Source organism: Betta splendens, chromosome 8 (genome assembly GCF_900634795.4).
Source record: "Betta splendens chromosome 8, fBetSpl5.4, whole genome shotgun sequence".
Lineage (NCBI taxonomy): Eukaryota > Metazoa > Chordata > Actinopteri > Anabantiformes > Osphronemidae > Betta > Betta splendens.
In genome coordinates, this window is record NC_040888.2 from 11,691,319 (window position 1) to 11,709,839 (window position 18,521).

At 44.6% G+C, this 18,521-nt stretch overlaps 1 protein-coding gene across 1 annotated transcript in view; it reads right to left on the reverse strand.

Moving 5' to 3' along the window:
* cacng2a (calcium channel, voltage-dependent, gamma subunit 2a) overlaps window positions 1-16,790 on the reverse strand; it is a 35,949-nt gene extending 19,159 nt beyond the window's left edge. The window contains exon 1 of the mRNA XM_029159055.3: window positions 14,791-16,790. Within this exon, the coding sequence (XP_029014888.1) occupies window positions 14,791-15,016 (226 nt within the window). The 5' untranslated portion in view covers window positions 15,017-16,790. The remainder of the gene's footprint in view (window positions 1-14,790) is intronic.
* Window positions 16,791-18,521: the final 1,731 nt, after the last annotated feature.

Below are 18,521 nucleotides of genomic sequence, written 5' to 3' on the forward strand. Positions count from 1 at the left end.
ATAATCAGGATGCCGTTGCCTGTTGACATCTTGTAACCTTCTAACATTGAGGAGACAAAAAGAATAGTAAAAAAAGAGTCAAAAAGCAGGAATGATGGATTCTGGGTGGATGATTTGGTACAGAGAAGAACAGACATTCATGAAACCTATGTACGTCTGAGAAAATCAAACTGAAATGAAGATTGAAGATGGCTTCTAGAAAAGAATTTAAATCGTTCAGCTCTGACAGTGGCAGCTTGTAGCAGTAGCTTCCGGAAACCCACAACAGGCTTCTCTGTTTGCTTTTCTGCAAGGTTCATCTTACAAAGGCAAGTCGAGCAGCATCACCCTCAGCATCCGCCCTCAGAGATGTCAGAGATGTGGGAGGAATTTCGTCTGTCTGTCGTCCATCTGTGCGTCTCAGCTCCGATGTGTGGACGCGCTGGCTGGGACGCGGTCATGGAGCGGGGCAGAAGCTGCAGCCAAGGGTGGGATGAGATTTCACAGATCCAGGAACAGGAGAACCAGTGAGTCACCAGTGTCATATCAGAATGCGTCACAGCCTTCTGGTCAGAGGGGGTGAAGGCCGTCCACTTCTCATAAGAGCCCCTCAGCAGCAGGAAGAGGCATTCCCAGAAAGCAGGCCAAATGCGCCTCACACTAATAACAGCAACACCCCACCCACGCCAATCACAGTCATGTAATCAGCTCTACGGGGGGAGACCGGTCCGCTTGTGTTTGCGATGCTGAGTCCTGGGAAACTTTTACAACCTCATTTTAACAACTGCTGTTCAAAATATGCTCAGCATCCGAGAGACAATGGAGTCAGGGCGTTTTTTTTTTTTTTTTGCTTTCCGCTCTCAGGGCTGGGTTTTCGTCTACAGCAGCGGCGTTAAAATTTTTAAAAATCCACACAAACGCGCGTGGATTCAGGACGCTGGGAGACGGATGCAGGTGGGTGAGCGGGTGCATAAACAGCCAAACTTCACTGGCTGGACGAGGTGCAGGCCGACAACATGCAGTGGTGCTGCCAGTCCACCAAACCTGGTGTAAAATGATCAGAATTCAGCGTCGGAACAACAATTAGGATGCAGAGGCAGAGTGAATTCATATGCACCGACTCATCCAAAGAGCGAAGTGGACCAAACACAGTCGCTACGATGCAACAGCAAATGAAATAACGGGTCTTAATGATGTTTAATGTCCTGTAGAAAGCTGTCTTTGTCCGTGTTCTCTGCGGTGTCTGCTCTGGTGCTCAGCGTCTGCTATAAAGAAAGGTGCATGTTGGCGTGAGCTTCACCGGCTGTTGGGTGGAACAGGGAGATCAAATGAATGTATAATGTATTCTAGCATTAAACACCTTTGTGTTTTTTGTCCTTTCCAACTTCAGCTCTTCACCTCTGTGTGATTTTCATTCGTCTGCCGCTAATCAGATGGTTTTTTAAACTTGCTTAGAAACACGCGTTATGTTGTCATCTCCAAGTGTGCTTTGAATTGTCTCACCTCAGGTTTGAACCCACAGCCTGGAAAGCACTGCCATCGGTTCAGTTCACCTTAACAAAGCATCGCTCGCGTAGCTGATGAAATACTAAATGATACGACCTCAGTGCTGGCCTTTCGCTGCGATTTACATCAAGCGGCCTGGAAGCGAGCTCACGATATCAGTGCAAAATCTGCACAGTGAGCACAGCGGGACAGTGAAGGCATCATAAATCCCCCCCCCCCAAAACAGCTGCCCATTGATCTTGGAGGAATGTGCCACGCTCCGATTTAAATCAACTGCATTCCCAACTGGAGAAACACATGGATATCTCAGAGGGGGGGAGGGGGGTGGGGGGGCTGTGATGGGTACTTTTACTGGCGACTATAAAGGAACACAAATCAGAGGCAGCCAATGCTGCTGCTCCACGAGATTATAACGATTAGTGTATGAACCACACACAGTGAGACAGAGGGAGGATTGATAGAGAAAGCCACAAGAACAGAGCAGGGGAGATTATTTATCTCTAATTGTCTATTATTGTTATCTGATTTTACGGCTTTTCCTCGATGTTCTATGTCCTTGCCGTGGCAATTGTTTTACAGTGTTACTACCAATTAAACTCATTAGGAAAGATGTATATACTGATGGAGGTGGGGAAAAAAAGGAAGAGAGAGTTGTTCAATACGGAATTAATTTCAGAGGATTTTATGGAAGAAAGCTACTAATTAATATTATTACAATAGCAGTAATCTTCCAGTCAATTTAAGATTTAGACCATAAATTAACATATGGTGGCACATTTTCAAAGTGCTCGTCTGCCGATCCATAAAAGGACAAACTGCACATATTAGATATTATAATGAATCATTTAAGCTCTGAATTGTTTTTCTAAAAAATAAAATTATCTTCCTTTCCTTGATCAAACTTAAAGTTATATAAGCAAGACATCTTGTTTAACGCAATGTCAATAGCACTTGACACAATCTAATTATAGCACAGACCAGTGTCTTACAGGTCCCGAGTCCTGCTGAAGTGCCCTTGAGCAATTTAACATGTTCACCCAGTGTAAGTCACTCTGAACGAGGTGTTAATCACAATGAGAATGAAGAGATGAAACCTTTGACCTAATGATGAAGCGGGGTTGTTTCTCTGGACTAACACCGTTAACACAACTGTGTGTGTACTTGTGCTGCTGTGGGCAGTTTGCAGCTGGTAGAGCAGTATCAGGTTCTGTGTGTACGCGTGTGGGCTCTCGTCCTGTTTGTTCATCTTACAGTTCATATCATGTTGCACATTCTCGGTACTGAATGATCAAAGCCTGTGATGTAGAACAGGCTGACTCACTCTTACGTTCGCAGGGTGTCGGGGGTCCTGATTGCCCTTCCAGCCTGTTAAATGCACTTCACTGGTGCTCTTAGCAACAACACACACATGCACCACCAAAAAACCCAGCCGCCTACACCTCGCTTCAACATCTCACACTGGCATGAAAATCACCATATGCACAGTAGTCTTCTCCTTTTTGTTCTACAGTGCTTTGGTTTGTGTCCACGCAGCAATGCAGCCCTCCCTTCTTCATGCTAAATGTATTCATATACAGCTTTTTCACTCGGGAAGTTGTGATGGACATTTTTTTGTGAGCGTTGCCATTTCAAACCCAGGGCTAAATGTCAAGGGCAGCGTTTGCCGCTGCTCGTTAGGCTCGTTGCTTGGAGCGCGTGGTCCCACCTGAAGGCAGCGGGGCTCAGCCAAGCACGTCAACATCTCTGCCATCACCTGTTATCTGGACGTCAGCGGCCGGACAGGCGAACGTGGAGCGTGGAGTCCTTCTCCCTCGTAGAACTGATGGTTCTGATGATGTCAGAGCGGAAAACGCCGCTCTGTCTGCAGGAATGTTGTGTTTACGGGACATGGCAATGGCTGGAAGTTGAACCGTAATTCTGTTTTGAGAGCGAGGAAGTGGGTACGTCCACAATGCACGACGCTCTGCCTTGATGTGTTTTTTTTATGGGTTTGGTTTTGCTTTGTCATCATCAGGTTAGTTGCTGTACATCAGCACACAGTGGTGTTTCACATCGTTCGGTAAAAGCAATAACAGCACTGAATTTCCCACTGTAATCCAGTGTGATGTGAGTGTGTAAAGGGGCCTCTAAGCCTGTTTTCTTTGTGTCTCTGCTTTCATCTGGTGCCTGATATCCCTCTACTCCCAACGCATGATATTAATCTTAACACCCTCACTCTGCTCTGGTTTGTACAATGCCCTCATCCCCTTCATGTACTCTGTCTCTTCTTGTGCTGTGTGTGTGTTTATGTGTTTACGTGAAGCCTTTCCTCAGGCAAACAAACTACTTGTCTTTTTGTGTGGAATGAGAACCTGCAGTCGGGGAAAACGCTCTTTTTTTAACGCAGGCTTATCTCTCGTAGCGGAAAACCTCTTCCCAGTTTTTGCACACATAAATGCTGTAATGTTTTACTGTTATTAATTTGTGAAGCCGTTGCCAAGTGACCCATCCTCTCATCTACTCAATAAATTTACCAGTGGCAGCAAGACATAACTAGGTATCAAACGCAATGCGTACGCAATAAAGCAGGGGCTCCACATGCTGAAATGCTGAAACACACTATTTTAACAGTTTATGCACTGTCTTCTAGACCATAACTATGATGAAAACCATTACCGCAGTATATGTGAGTGATGTTTGCTGCTTTGAGCTTAATTTAAAGAAAGGTTCATTTAAATGATTCCATCAGTTTCCTTTTGCCCAGTGTCGGTTCTGATTCCTAGAGGTTCATGCAAGAGAACGAAGACTTTGTGGAGACAAACAGGCCAAAATAAATAGGAGACAAAGTCAGAGCATTAAATGTCGAGTGAGTTAAATGACGCTGGATAGTCATGAATCTGATGAGGGACAACAGAACGGTGTGTGTGTTTGTCCTGTTGTGTTGGGGGTAACGGTGACTAATCCTGCTTTATTGTAAGCAGCGTGTTTCCCAAGTGAAAACATTACTCAGTTAACAAATTCACATGATTCCTAAAGCTTCAGACAGGCTGATCGATATCGGTGATTGTAGACCTTTCTCTCTCTGAGCTAAGGAGACTGAAGCCATCAAAACTCTGGCGCAGCGCCATCGGCGCGCTGACTTTGTGGACTCGTCCAAAGGATTTTTGAGCTTTTCCACCAAAGCCGAGCTCCATTTTAAAAGCAGAGATAACCATTAGGTATCAGAAAATGCGTGCTCACGCTGTCAAAGTCACCTTTCCCATCTCTGCCAATTACAGTACGTTCTGTGAGGTGCAATATGGGGAGCTCAGCCCGACATCACACATCAGCAGGAGAGACAAATTCCTGCACTGAGAGACAGCTGCTTTATGCCCAGGATTGCAAATTGAATTGTCTGAGGCAGTTTAATGCATCTGAACATTAAAATGCAGGGTTATTCACTTCTGTTTTATGAAGTCTCAAACTCCACTTTGTCAGGAAATGGAATTGCTTTGCAATAATCAACACAAGCAGTGACTGGCACTCTGCTCCAGAGATTCGGTATTGGCTCCTATAGAATAAGGATCTCAAATGTCTTTAGGTGTTGTACAGAGGACGAGCACGCGTGGCAGGCGTGATCCATTTCTTCCCGACACGGCAGAGAAACACGATCAGACCGGCTGCACCGACATGCATCATCTGTCAAAGACGTCAAGCCGGGCTGTCACCTTCGTCGCCTTATGATACAAAGCCATCCGTGGCTCTCAGTGTGAGAAACCTGCCGTTCAGCCGTTTTGTTATTACACAAATAACGCACATAGGGCTCTCATAGTAATGTACTGCTGGACTCCTGTAGTGGGCAAATGCTGGAGGTTGGTTCCTTTCACACAACGCTGGTTCAGACTAAAGTTCATCAAAATGCAATACAGCCACACAGTCAGTCAGATGGATGTCAGTTCAGTCATTTGTCATAGCAGCATTTTTTCTATTATAATTTTCTTTAGCCTTGATTTGGTGATCGCATTGACCAACCACAGTATTAACACTGAAAATCCCAGGTCACAGCTTCGTTGCCATGAGCTTCTGTATGCGTGTGTGTTAGTGTGTGTGTGTGTGTGTGTGTGTGTGTGTGTGTGACTGGCCCCTGAACTCTTGAAAATCTTGAGAAATCGCCTTTAATACCTTTCTGCTACTCCCTAAATGCTCCAGTCTGTGGTGCTCCCGTCCCTCCCCATAACCCCCCCCCCCCCACCCCTCGGACTGCCCAAGGCAGAATGATTAATTTGTGGCTATTGATTTCTTTCCCGAGCTGAAAGAGAGAGGGAGAGGGAGAGAGAGAGGGTGAGGCAGTGTGAGCTGGGGTCAGAGAAGCAAAGGGGTGAGCGACTTAAGGAAAGGAAGGGGGAAGAAAGGAAGATGAGGGAGCTAGTATTCAGTGTAGTGCTTCTCTGCAGTTCCTTTTTTTATTCTTCTCTTTAATGTAGGGAAAAAAGGCAATGGTTGCTGTCTGGATGCGTCAAACCACCTCCCCTCAGTCTCTCCCTGCTTCTCTCTCTCAGTGGAGATTGGCAATTCACTCGGTGCCCACATGTCATCCTGCCCCGGTGCAGCGGCAAGTAGCGTGGCGCGCTATGAGGAGGAAGCGAGCAGGAAAAAAGCAGGGGGGGGGGAGTGATGATGGCTAGATGGATGGAGGCGTAGAGTCATCTGTTTCCCTGTTTTATTACATCCATGTAAATGCTGCCGGGTACCTGTGTGTCTTTGGCTCCTCATCTCTCATCTCAAGACCTTATATAAGGCTAGATTTTTCACTGTCACCTTTGATTCTTCTTCGCATCCTTCCCTGGGTCTTCAGTTAAATCCCCAAGAAGGAAAATATTTAATATTTTGGCCCCTGATAAAAAGGGGGGAAGGGGTGGCGTTTGAGATGACAGGCCGTATGATCGGCGCTTAATTCTACTGGAGAATGGTTTTAATTAAGCCCGTGCGTGGCCAGCGTCTGCACTGACGAGCCTGTCTCTCTACAACAACCACATATCTGACTGATGACGTTTGGGGAAGAGTATGACCTACATTTGCTGTTTGCAAATCACACACACACAGAGCCTGTCGGACTCCATATAGCTAATGAGAGGAAGGAAGGCTGCACGCTGATTGGCATGCATTCATTTTATCAAGTGACCTTTCAAGGGCGTGTATACGGTGGCTGACAGTTGATAAGATTAATACACACGCAATATGATACCTGGATCAAAGAGGCATGAGCAAATGGAAGATGTGAAAAGTGAAGAGCGAGCATTCTTCTTATCACCAGCCATTTATCACTAGCAGACTAGCAGTTACATCACAGGGTCCGGTTTATGTATACGTTAAAGACCAATTAGTCTTTTACTATGGTCTATTTGTCCTAGGAAATCTGTTGGAAGTGCCATAAAACAGAGCTTTCTGACAGCTACAGCGTTTAATCATGTCTGCGCCGCATGATGAAAGCTGGAGACACAAAGAAACTGCTGTATTTAGAACAGGTTATGTCTGTGGTTTTGGTGCATCTTAGATCCAACTAACAATTTTGACAGGAAAACGTTTTACGTCACATTATACCAAAAAATACAAATTATTGGAGCCTGTTACCAATAAATTAACAACCTGTTGTTACGACCTATTGACACATTTGCTAAATGTTTACACCTGTTGCTAAACTTGTAGTCGCATAATTTAAGTGGTCTTAATTAACATCCCCTGCAGTCAAATATGATTAGAAATGCTTTGAAGTAAGTAAATAACTGAAAATATGTTTTTATTAAATGTTCATGAGCTGATGCCACTCAAACAAACAAACAAACAATCAAAGCCATTTAAGGCTTGGTTTTCAGACGTTTAGAGTTGACAATTATTTTATAATATTGGGACATAAACATTTCAGCTCCAGCCAAGATGTAATGAGACTCTGCCCCTAATTCTCAACATAAGACTGTTTCATTAGAATCAAACGGGCACGATGCCATCAGTGTTTAGTAATCAATGCAGACGTATGGTTTGTGCGGAGAGTCTATAATTGCAGAGCAGCTGTTTTGCTCCGAAGTGATCAAGTTGCCCTGGAGCGAGTTCAAATGTTAACGCTGTGGGTAAATAAGAGGTTCATTTTCACATCCTGTTCACGCCGTGATCCTAAACGCCAGCGCAGCACAGGCCTCGCGACACCTTCACACCCGCTCCGCTGAAGGCACGCGCGCGGTTCACACCTGCGCGACATCTGGACTCATGTCCGAGTGAGGCTTTACACGTGTGCATGTGTATGACTGCTCACTGAGAGCTACCTGTGCGCATGCTGCTATGATCATAAGAGACCCTGTCCTGGAAAGCGATCTGAGAGAGCAAAGGAAAGACACGCTGCTCCTCATTAAAAATTCATCCTGTTCCTTACTGCTTTCAGAGATGCAAAAACATGAAGGTGAGCGTGCACACACACACGCACACACACACGCACGCACAGAGGAGAGGGGGAGGAGGCAACGCAGCACGCTCGACTGGAAATTACATCCTCCTCCTCAGTGGACTTAGCAACACCTTATCCTCGCCTACATCAGGATGTCGAGATGATAACAGCAACAACTTCATTTTGGCAAATTCGCCCTGATTCGTTTTGATCTGCAGATTACTTCGGCGTTGTCTTTTTATCCCGTCCCAGAATCGGCAGCATCGGCAGCGTTTCCGCGCTACGTCTCACTGTACATGCCTCCACAGACGTGAAGAATCGGATGCCAACCTGCCCCAGACACCAGGTTTAGATCATTTCCTGTGGCAACACTGTTAAATCATCGTCCGTCAGGTTAAAGACCCAACTCACTCAATCAAGCCGCTACTCTCAAACCTGAGTGATAGAACAACCAGCAGCCCAATCAATTAGTTTCTTTTCAGTGTTTGGTAGAATTACATTTTTGGAAAACGCACCAAATTAAAGCAAAGCGAACTCGTCGCCTGTCAGTGAACGCATCACCAGAACACAGCCTCTTCCTCTTTCTTTTTGCCTTGAGTCGAAGTGGTTTTCATTTGACAGATACACTCTCATTACAACTGTTTGTTTTCCAACAGCACCATTTGCTGTGACAGTGGGGTCTGCCAGCCCTGTCGACTGCAGTAAATACTCACTCTGGAGTGCAGTAAACACGACCATCTGAGCGGCGTCACACTGACAAGCAGCTCCGCCGCCCTCCCAGACAGACATGGAGGCCAGTTTTGGTTCTTATGGGGCTCAAGATGGCGACAACAAACGTGCCATGCCTCTGAAGAGAGCAATTCATCAGTGAATTGTGATTCATTTTTCAAAAAAAATCTATTCGTTTTAGAACTGATGTTCAGTTGCAAAGGAAACAAAAACTTTACAAAGAATACAAAGCAAATATCTTAACATGCCCTCAATACCCTTCTAATACAAAGACACCACTATATGCAGAGCCATCTGGACCGGATCACCTTCATCCTCTCAGCCATGACAGTAGAACATGCTATCTGTTTCCTCCTTGCCCTCTGTGTTTTCGCCTCCATCTGTCAGTCTCAGTCTCTGCCCTGCTGGTGCTACCTCTAGCCTCCTTCTCTGTCCTCCACCTGGTTCTGGGCAGTGAGTCCAGTTCAGGCCTCAGATCTCAGTCTGGCTAGATGGATCGTGGACTCCCTGTCCCTGCGTGAGCTTCATCATCCACAGCAGCTTTAAACTCTGAGGTAGGCTGCAACTAAAAATCAACACTCTCATAACAAATCACTGGCAGGATATGAAGCAAGAAAAAGTGTTAGTTCACACCAGTTACATAATAACACAGTTTCCAGTGCAGATGAAAGTACTTAATTAATCATTTAGTCAATAACCAAAGTGGCCGTTTGGTTTTAGAATTCAAATCTGCACAATACAACGTGAAACAACAATATAAAAATATATATTATAATGGGAGAATGTATCAGTGCTTAATGCTTTTGACAGTTTTACACTGTGCAACATGTCACTGATTCATTTGATAAGGCTTCATGCTTATTAAATTAAATCAATTCTTGGTCATTTTCTCCCTGATTAATGTGGACCAAAATGACCTTGAATGCAATGCTGGTGCGATATGTCATGTACAAAGTAGTAATGCCCAGTAAAACCTGCCTCAGTGAGAATAGACAACACAATCGAATCCGAAACACACAGTAAAGACCAAAACAAACTGAAATAACTATACAAATATTTTAATTTAGCAAAGAAGCAAACACACCCTCAGTCTGTGCCAGAAACAGAAACATTTCTCTACAATAATAATATTCTTAATATTAATAATATTAATAATCTCTATCACACAATGATCCCTGTTACATTCTCAGAATCGTAACGAGCAGGCGGCTGTAGACTGAGTACGGGTAAAACCTCCAAACAGACTCTAACTCTTCCTCGTCCCTTCCGACTCCGAGATGATGCAGTGTGTTTGGGCTGCATTCTGACACAAAGCAAATACGGCGTAATAGATTGGAAATGAACTGCGCCACAGACAACAGCAATTAATCAAAAGGCAGATTGCCGTACTTTTTCTGTGCGATTGCAGAAAAAATAAAAACACAGGAGTGAATTGCACCTCCTTAAAATGAATGGATTGTATCTGCAGTTAATTATCATTTACTAGTGGGTCTCTTTGGGACGCTTCCACAGCTTAAGGATGCGGCTGCTGGAGTGGAACAGAAAGGAGCTCTGCTGCCATGGAACCACAGATTGGCCTGCTGGTAATTACACTGTCGTTGTAAGAGGATCAATTCTATGTAATCAGAGCAATCTCATTGAAAATCGAGTGGTTGTTCAAAGCACTTTGACATGGAAACTTTACATTTTTAACAATATTTGTTTGATAAACAGCAGCTGAGAGCGAACTGAGGCCATGATTGTGCGAGAGAACTAGTATGAACACGATTTTACTCTTGACCTCTTGAACAACTATTTTCCATTTATTCCATTTCTTAATTCAAAAATTCTTTACATTAATGAATAATTATATAACAGTTTCAGAATATTGTGACAAGTTGTCCTTATCTACTGTAGACTTACATGTTGTAGACAGTATAGATGAATATATAACCTCAAACTAATCTGACATCAGAGTCTAAACATTGTCAATTTACACTTAACTTAAAGTAACTTAAAGTAATAATACCTAAGACAAAAATGCAACCTCGCGTTTGACAGCTGAGGACTTTTCTGAGTTCAGCTCTGTTTGATGCTTAGCTCTCATATTACTGTAACATCATCATTTAAGTACAGTTTACTCCCCAAATATTCTATATGTAATAATTATATTAATTAGTATACTTACACATGTCACAGCTCTGCTTATTTAGAGTACACTTATTAGTATTAAATGTCTTAAATATATACTTTACACACTCGCAACTTTATATAGGATGCTTTTTACACCATCATACACCTGCCTACTCCTGGATGTTTATGGATAGCACAACTTTTTGTCAAAATATGTGTAAAGTTACAGCTGGTGTTTGAACTGATTCCTTTGTTATTGTATCTGTTCTCGTCCTAATAGTAGCTGTGCGTACTATGGTGAGCGGGAGTCACCTTTCAGGCCAACAGAAACTCAATATTTAAACCTTAATATTTATAAGCTTCTCGTGCCAAGGTCCTGTCACAAATGGAAATCTGTTGAGTTACAGCAGCATGACAACATGCAAATGGCCGACCGCAGACCTTGCCTACAGTCTCATCATGCTGTGGCGAGTTGCAGTGCCGCACAGCATACGCACCCAAAGACTAGCCCAGGGTATGTTGGAATTGATTTGTTCTTTGGTCATGTAGGAATAAACCCAGTGCAGCTAAAAATAACGTGCAGATCAAGGCTAGAGCCGCAAAGCGTCCTGCTGATGTGATGAAGAAGTCAGAGCATTGATAATTACTATTATTATAAAGTGACTGGAATGTTGCTACTGTGTGACATGTCCTATCTTTAACCCCTGTTCTGTAATAAATTATTATTTTCAAATTTATAACTGAAGGTCACACTCTGCATAGTGGGGGTGGGGGGCATTTATAGGGACATGCCACTGAAGTTTACAGCCCCTCTGCTGTAGATCAAATCCAACTGAGCCATTAATCACACACTAAACCAATTACTGTGTCATCACACCTGTTTACTGACCATCTCACCTCAGAGCCAATATTACAAGAAAAAGAAGAGTCAAGATAGTTACAGTATTAATTTAGTCTTTGCCCAGTTTGCTGTTTATGTTGCATAGTGTTCATCAAGTGTTTAATGATGCTAATGTGAATAGATGTCAACTGGAAAACTTACTAACTGCTGACGTCCAGGTGCCAGAGTCTGAATAACTGTAATAAATGACAACTTCAACAGTGACACAACCTAAGGTCGCAGTCTGACACTCTGCTGCCTCGGCCTAATCTTGAAATCGCTGGCCGGTAATTCGGCCTTAGTGGGCAATAGAGAGGCCAAGGTGGAGCCCAATAAAACACTCATGTTCAGGAGTGCAGTCCCAGCGGAGCGCCAGTGAAGGGCAGGCAAAATGAATCCCATCCATCGCCGGCTGCAGGCCAGCGTGACATTGCAGAGCCATAGAGCTCAGTCACTTTACTCAGGCCGTTATCAGATGTGAGGAGAAACAGCCCGGTGGTGACAAGATGCTGAGGACGTAGGGCTCGCGTTCTGCTTCAACAAGTGGCCCTGAAAACATCTCCTGTTTGTGCTCCTCTCAGTTGTGATCCATTTGCCCCCATCATTTCACCAGGACACGGGCCGGGGTAGGACCGATCCAAGTGGCTAATCCTCATCAGACTGGTCTATGAGACTCATCACACTCAGACTCTCTGAGTGTGTTCCTATGGCTGCAAACATGAAGAATATTTGTGCACATCACTGCAACTCCCACATGCTCATACATGAAATCATGAGGTAGGATGTCTGAACTGTAATCTGCCCTGAACGACAGCAGTGGTGGGAGGCCAGAAACTTTACTCTCCTCAGTTTGATCATGAAAACTGTTCCGTTGAACTGGAAAAAAAAAAAACGATGTAGCGCCTGTTTGTGCTGAAGCTCAACTTCATTTACAAAGCGGTGGTCACGCGGTCCGACCATTTCTCTTCCACGCCTCCTCAGACTCGGAGTCTCTCCTCCCGTAGCCACTCCGGAGCCTGAGGGTGGCGCTGTAATGAAGATGAATGTCTCAGATTAGCTGTGAATGTATGGCCTACACCTGGCTGAAACGGCAGGGGGGGGGGGGGGGGGTCGCGTACAGATGTGCCCGGGCCGATGGAGGCGCCGCGGACTCCAGGGGCCGATTCATCAGCGCCGCACGTTTGCTGTGTGCACTGTTCATGCCTCACCAGCTGAACTCCCCTCCCTGAAGCCACACGCTGTGTTTGGATCCACAGTCACTGCGCCTCTAAAACTTAAGCCTTTAAAACTACAATGTGGAAAGGACTCTCAACTGATGGTTGATTCTTTTTTCCAAGGACTAAATTGGTTAAAGTTGACAATCACTCAATCAAAACTGCATCCAATCACAATCACAAAATCACAGAAGGAGCAACATGAAATGCCGCCACACATTAATGCTGTGCTTCCAGATATTTACCTTAACTTTATTCTTTTCATCATTGCTTGTTTCCTCACCTAGTTTCATCGATGGGCCGTGACAGAAATGCTTTGCTAAATATAATTAATAAACCAACAGCTGTGGTTCTAATAAGGACTCTGTGGTTACACAAACTGCTCCTTTTCCACATGTGAGATTTTCGAGTTTTTCCGACGAGCGGTGAGTGAAGCAGAGGTCGAGGTGCTGAAGCACCCAGTGTGGGTATTCCCATTTGGCTTTTTCGCAGGTAGCTGGTTACACAAACACAAACCGTCGCCCACCTGTGTCCACTCTGCGAGCCGGATGTGTGGGCCCTCTCTGCCAAACACACAGTCTCTGTTCCCAGCTGCGGTGAGGGCGAAGTGCCCACTTCAACCATTTCTGCCTGATCACAAGCAAGAGTTCGTTTGAGCAGCGCTGGGGGAAAGATGAATACCAGTCATCTTGGCACTTTGGATTAATTGAACTTAGCTGCAAACTGAAGCCTAATTAACATCTGAAATGTGTGGCTCGGTACCTCTCCTCCTGACTCTGTGCCGAACGAGGCTGGGCTTGCAGCGAATAGCCTGCTCCCAGCTGCATCCGCTCCCCACTCTCCTATTTGCCACTTTCTCTCAGATTTTTTGGTGTAAAATGTGCAACTACCTATAATTAAATCTACTCACTTTTTAGGAACCAATTTCCTGAGCAGAAAGTCATGTAAATGAGAATTTAAATGACTTGGTAAGTGAACGCATTGGCTGCCTTTTCCCTGTGCTTCGCCTCCTTTGGGCCAGGCACCCATTCATGAATATCAAATGACAAATCGGAGCTTGTTTCCTGCCATTTTGAACCTGGATTCAAGAAATGTTTTGATCTCATCTTGACTCGTTTTATTTGGCAATTGCCTCACAGTCCAGTCCAGTGGCTGAGACAGATCCATCTCCTCTGTGCTAAAGTACCTACAGTATGGATGGTTAATTCACCACTATTTATTTATTTTATTAAGTTATATCTTTTCATACGCACATCTGGAGTAATCACAGTTTTCTGTTGCTGATACCCGAGCAGCTTCTGAGAAATAGCTGCAATGCCAACGCTGTCATCACCAGTGGAACTGAAAATTTGTATTTGCGTTCAAATCAGGTTCATCACCTCAAGAGGCACTTTTCACTCTGCTGCAGTGTTGTCACTTGATGCTTTGTTTTCATTAAAGGTTCATCATCTGCGCTTTTGTTCTTTTAAATTGTTGAACGGCAGCTGATCGCCAAATGAGCCCGAGGAGAAGTCAGATACTGCATGCTTTCAGCATTTCGCAGCTGAGAAGATGAGCTGATTTGTGACGTTCTGCCGTTCCCTCACAAGGTTACAGCGCCGCGCTCCCAAGTCAGCACCAAATGCCTCCATCGGGGCGTGACGCGAAGCCTGCCGCCTCCGTCTGCCGGGGCAGACTCCGGAGGACATCCTGAAACCTGCATGCGCTCAGGACGCGAGGCTGCGAGCACTGCTGCTGAGCACAGACGGGTCAAAGGTCACATGACGAGCAGCATCGATGTTGTCAGGCAGGTCAGACAGAAATGGCCGCGTGTCCGCTGCCATTATGAAAAAGACCTGAGGAAGATCTGTCCGAACTGCAGGTCCAGCATCCCCTGCTTTTTCTTAAGGTTATTTTGGGTCAACATGGGTGCTTTTTCCTAATCCTACTTTTATTCTGAAAGTTTGTACCATAGCCGAGCAGCAGCGTCTTCTTACCTTCCAAGCAGCAGGTTCTCCACAGGCCAGAGTGGGTCATCACTTCCTCGTTCTTCTTGCTGGTCTCGTTCTCGCTCATGGCCTTGGTCCTGCACACACCGCGGGAGTACAGCCAGTAGTCCGTGCCGACCGCGATGGTCATGAGGCTGAAGGCCGCGAAGGCTCCCACCGTGGTCAGCAGCATCTGGACTCCGCGGTCGAACAGACCCATGTTTCCGCATTCCATGAAAGGGGGACCCCCTTTCCTCTTGATGTACAGGAAGTAAATATTTGAAAATTTGCGGGACCAAATCAAACCGAAAAAACGGGATATACTGGAGCGGAAGGAGAGGGAAGAAGGAGGAGGAGGATGCGGTAGGAACCTTATGGTTGCGTTTGGGTGAGAACCACAACAAGAGAAAAACTGGGGATTGTACGTGGGGGCGATGAAGACGAGGCACTGAGGTCTCTCTTCTCTGCTTATTCTTACTTATACACCCCAAGCAGATGAAAAAGAAGGTGTGCAGAGGCTGATGGCACCTCCACAGGCCTGTGGCTGCAGATGGAGTCCACGCTTCAGCCTCTTGCAGCAAAAACAGAGCTATAAAGGTGAAACTTTAAAGGTTATATTCTATCCTAAAGCCTGTGAGCCTAAACATGTGTGATATTCACCACGAGACCTGACTTGTAAAGGTTATGACAAGAGCTGTGTTAAAATGAGCTCAATCGAGCAAAGTGGCGGTTGGTGGTGTTAAAGTAATGACGAGCTTAAAGTACAACAGTTCAATTCATCTGTCACAATGAGTTACTGTTACGTCTGCGGAGCCTACAACATCACTAGTAAGAATTCAGAATTAAAGCTAAAACTAGTATTATTAATATTATAATTCTAGTGGGTCTTGTCAGTCAAGAGACCAAAAAGCAGGGGGTTAATAAAGTGGCGAGGAAGGTGACGGGCAGCATGGGAATCTATCATATCACTGAAAACAGAAGTAAATGAGTGGAGGGTTTGAATCCAGTTGAGAGGAAATTAAAACAATTCTCTTGGTGTTTTAAAGCGACCTATCGTGTGGAGAATGAGGAAATCAAGGTTCAAGGATTAAATGAATTAATATGCAGGCTTGAACGCAGAGAGAAGAAAAAGCAACAGACAGAAACCTATTTCAACCTAAAGAAATGAAATCAAACGCTTTGATTTTCCTTTTTCCTAAAATTTTGATCCCCAGTTTCCATATGTAGCCCTATAGCTCTGGGAGGGTTTCCGCCGAAAATGGGGGTCTGCGGTCAGAGGAGGTTCGGTCGTCGACGATCCGGAGAGAGCGGGGAGCATCCAGCAGGACGAGTCGACCATCACTCGACATGTAGCCGGCAGGAAGAGGACGAACAGTCGGTGCGGGCGCCTCCGCAGCTGAGGATGCTTGTTGTGCCGTGGATGGAGGATGATACTGCTGCCTGAATATCCAGATTCACCGAGGCAGTATCACACCCAGGACGGTCCCGCTTCTTTAGCCCTTGCGCCATGTAATACGAGAAGAAATAAAATTTGATGGATGTTGCAATGCTCCCGTTTTCCCCTCCTCCCCCTTCTCTTCTTCTTCGCCTGCTTCTTCTCCTTGTCCTTTCTCTCCTCTCAGACGCAGGTTATGCCGCTTTGCAGGAGGAAAAGAATTACACAATCAGGAGAGCGACTCGCACAGATCCACGGTGTTGTCACGATGCCGCTGTCAGCAGCGGCGAACGTTCACTACATTCAAGTTGGCCCCTCTCTCCCCTTTCTGTCGGAGGATCTGAGTCCACGGCAGCTGCTCTTAATTGTACAGCCTCGCTTGTCTTCTTTTCGAGGCGACGTTTGAAAAAAACGACCCGCTGTGTGTGCGCGCGCGTGCGTGTGAGCGCGTGAGCGCGTGCGTGCCCCGCTCTGCAGCAATGGAGGCTCGTTGCTGGAAAGATATTAAAGATTTTTTAATTCCGTTTCTGCGAGTGGAGAGGGCGGAAGGAGGGGGTGTTGGGACGATGGACTCTCGCTCTCTCTTTCTCCCACACTGTGACTCTCTCTCTCTCTCTCTCTCTCTCTTCTAGATGGAGGGTTACTGAATTGCATTTGTGCACACGGGCTGAGATTTATGCGTTTGTGGCTGATTATTGTCCGATCCAATTGTTGCAGCGGTCGCTCGCGCACGTCCCCGCTACTCTTCCCTGAACTAATCTCGCTAAACGTCCGACCTGCGGCTTCACGTCTCTCGCTCCAGCCACTGAACGCGGCGACTGTAGGTTGCGGCTCCCGGCTCTGAAGGCACACATTCACTCATCCATCCTCTGATTAGATGTTTCTCCATGAATGATAATTAGCAAACGAGGATCACTATAGGCTGTAATTCACGCATCGTTGTTCTCATACCGAGGTTGTGGATTTGTTGTGGATTTCAATTCGGTTTTGATCATTTTATAAAAAAAGAGCGTGATAGTAATGATTGTGTGGTAGAAGCACAGATATGATGCGTGTGGGAAACAGACTGTGGTGCTGAAGGAACAGCTCCCTTCAGCTCCGCAGTGCCTCCGTGGAAGATGTCGCCCCCTGCTGTTCATACCTATTTATCACAAATGATACGTAAAACAACTACGGCAAAAGCATCAACCCTAGTTCACAAAGTTTTTGAATTTTTCTTTTAATAATGTTCTAGAAAATAGTAAAAACTGCAGTAATAACAAATTAAAATCAAGTGAATTGTAAATACTCTCTATCTTACATGTGTTTAAGTGTTACCTAATTAAGCAAAGTGTCCCATATAATGTAATACTAACAAATACAGGCTCATCAGAGACTCTAAGCTAGTAGTGAGTCATTGTTCGTCTATCTGTGGCCTTTTGATGGAATGGTCACCTGTACATATTGTAATAGTGTTTTTATAGTGAAGTTGAAGCATCAAATGACAAAGTAAAATACAAACAAACTTTTAATTTTCATTATTTGTTTGTTTTCCAGGCCTAATGACGAGGAGGAAAATGTTACTCAGCTGTTCGTGTAACTACTCATGTCCGAGCCTGTACAGCTTTAACGACTCATGAAAAAGCTCATCATCATGTTTCTGTCAGGCCCCAGGGCCACGTGTCAGGTCCTCAGAGGAGCAGTACAGCCGTCTGGACATCAACTGTTCTGAGCTCAGCATTTATCACCTTCGAGCTGCTCCAGCTGCTTGTTGAAACCTTTGTGTAGATTTTCAACTTTGACATTTTCAGAAAAGGTTGTGGGTTTTAGATAATATCACAACTGGGCCATGCATTATACTTCAACAAATGATTGATTGGGTTTTTGTGCTATCCAATCTTAAAGGGTGAATGAGTTGTACTGGGTGTATATCAAAAGGTGGATCTAATGTTTTGGCTACATTATTCATTTATTGTAAGTGAGTAGAGTACAAAATGTGTGAAACATTGTATTGTTGTATTGCATTCTAGACTGTAAACACAAATTAATAAATTCTAATATTTAATATTTATTACACTAATATTTACAAAATCTTATTTACTTTTTTATTTATTTATTTATATTATTATAGTATATATTTATATTTATTTACAAAAAAACAAATGTTACTTTAAAACGTGTATTTTTACCTTTAGAATGTTGTTTGTAAAGATGGATGTGACTTTTGTTTGTTTTTCTTCCAGTCCATGAGCTCTGACTTGGGACCTCTCTCATGTGTGAGTTTTTTTTATTTAACAAATAACTTTCACAACACATTGTTTTCTGA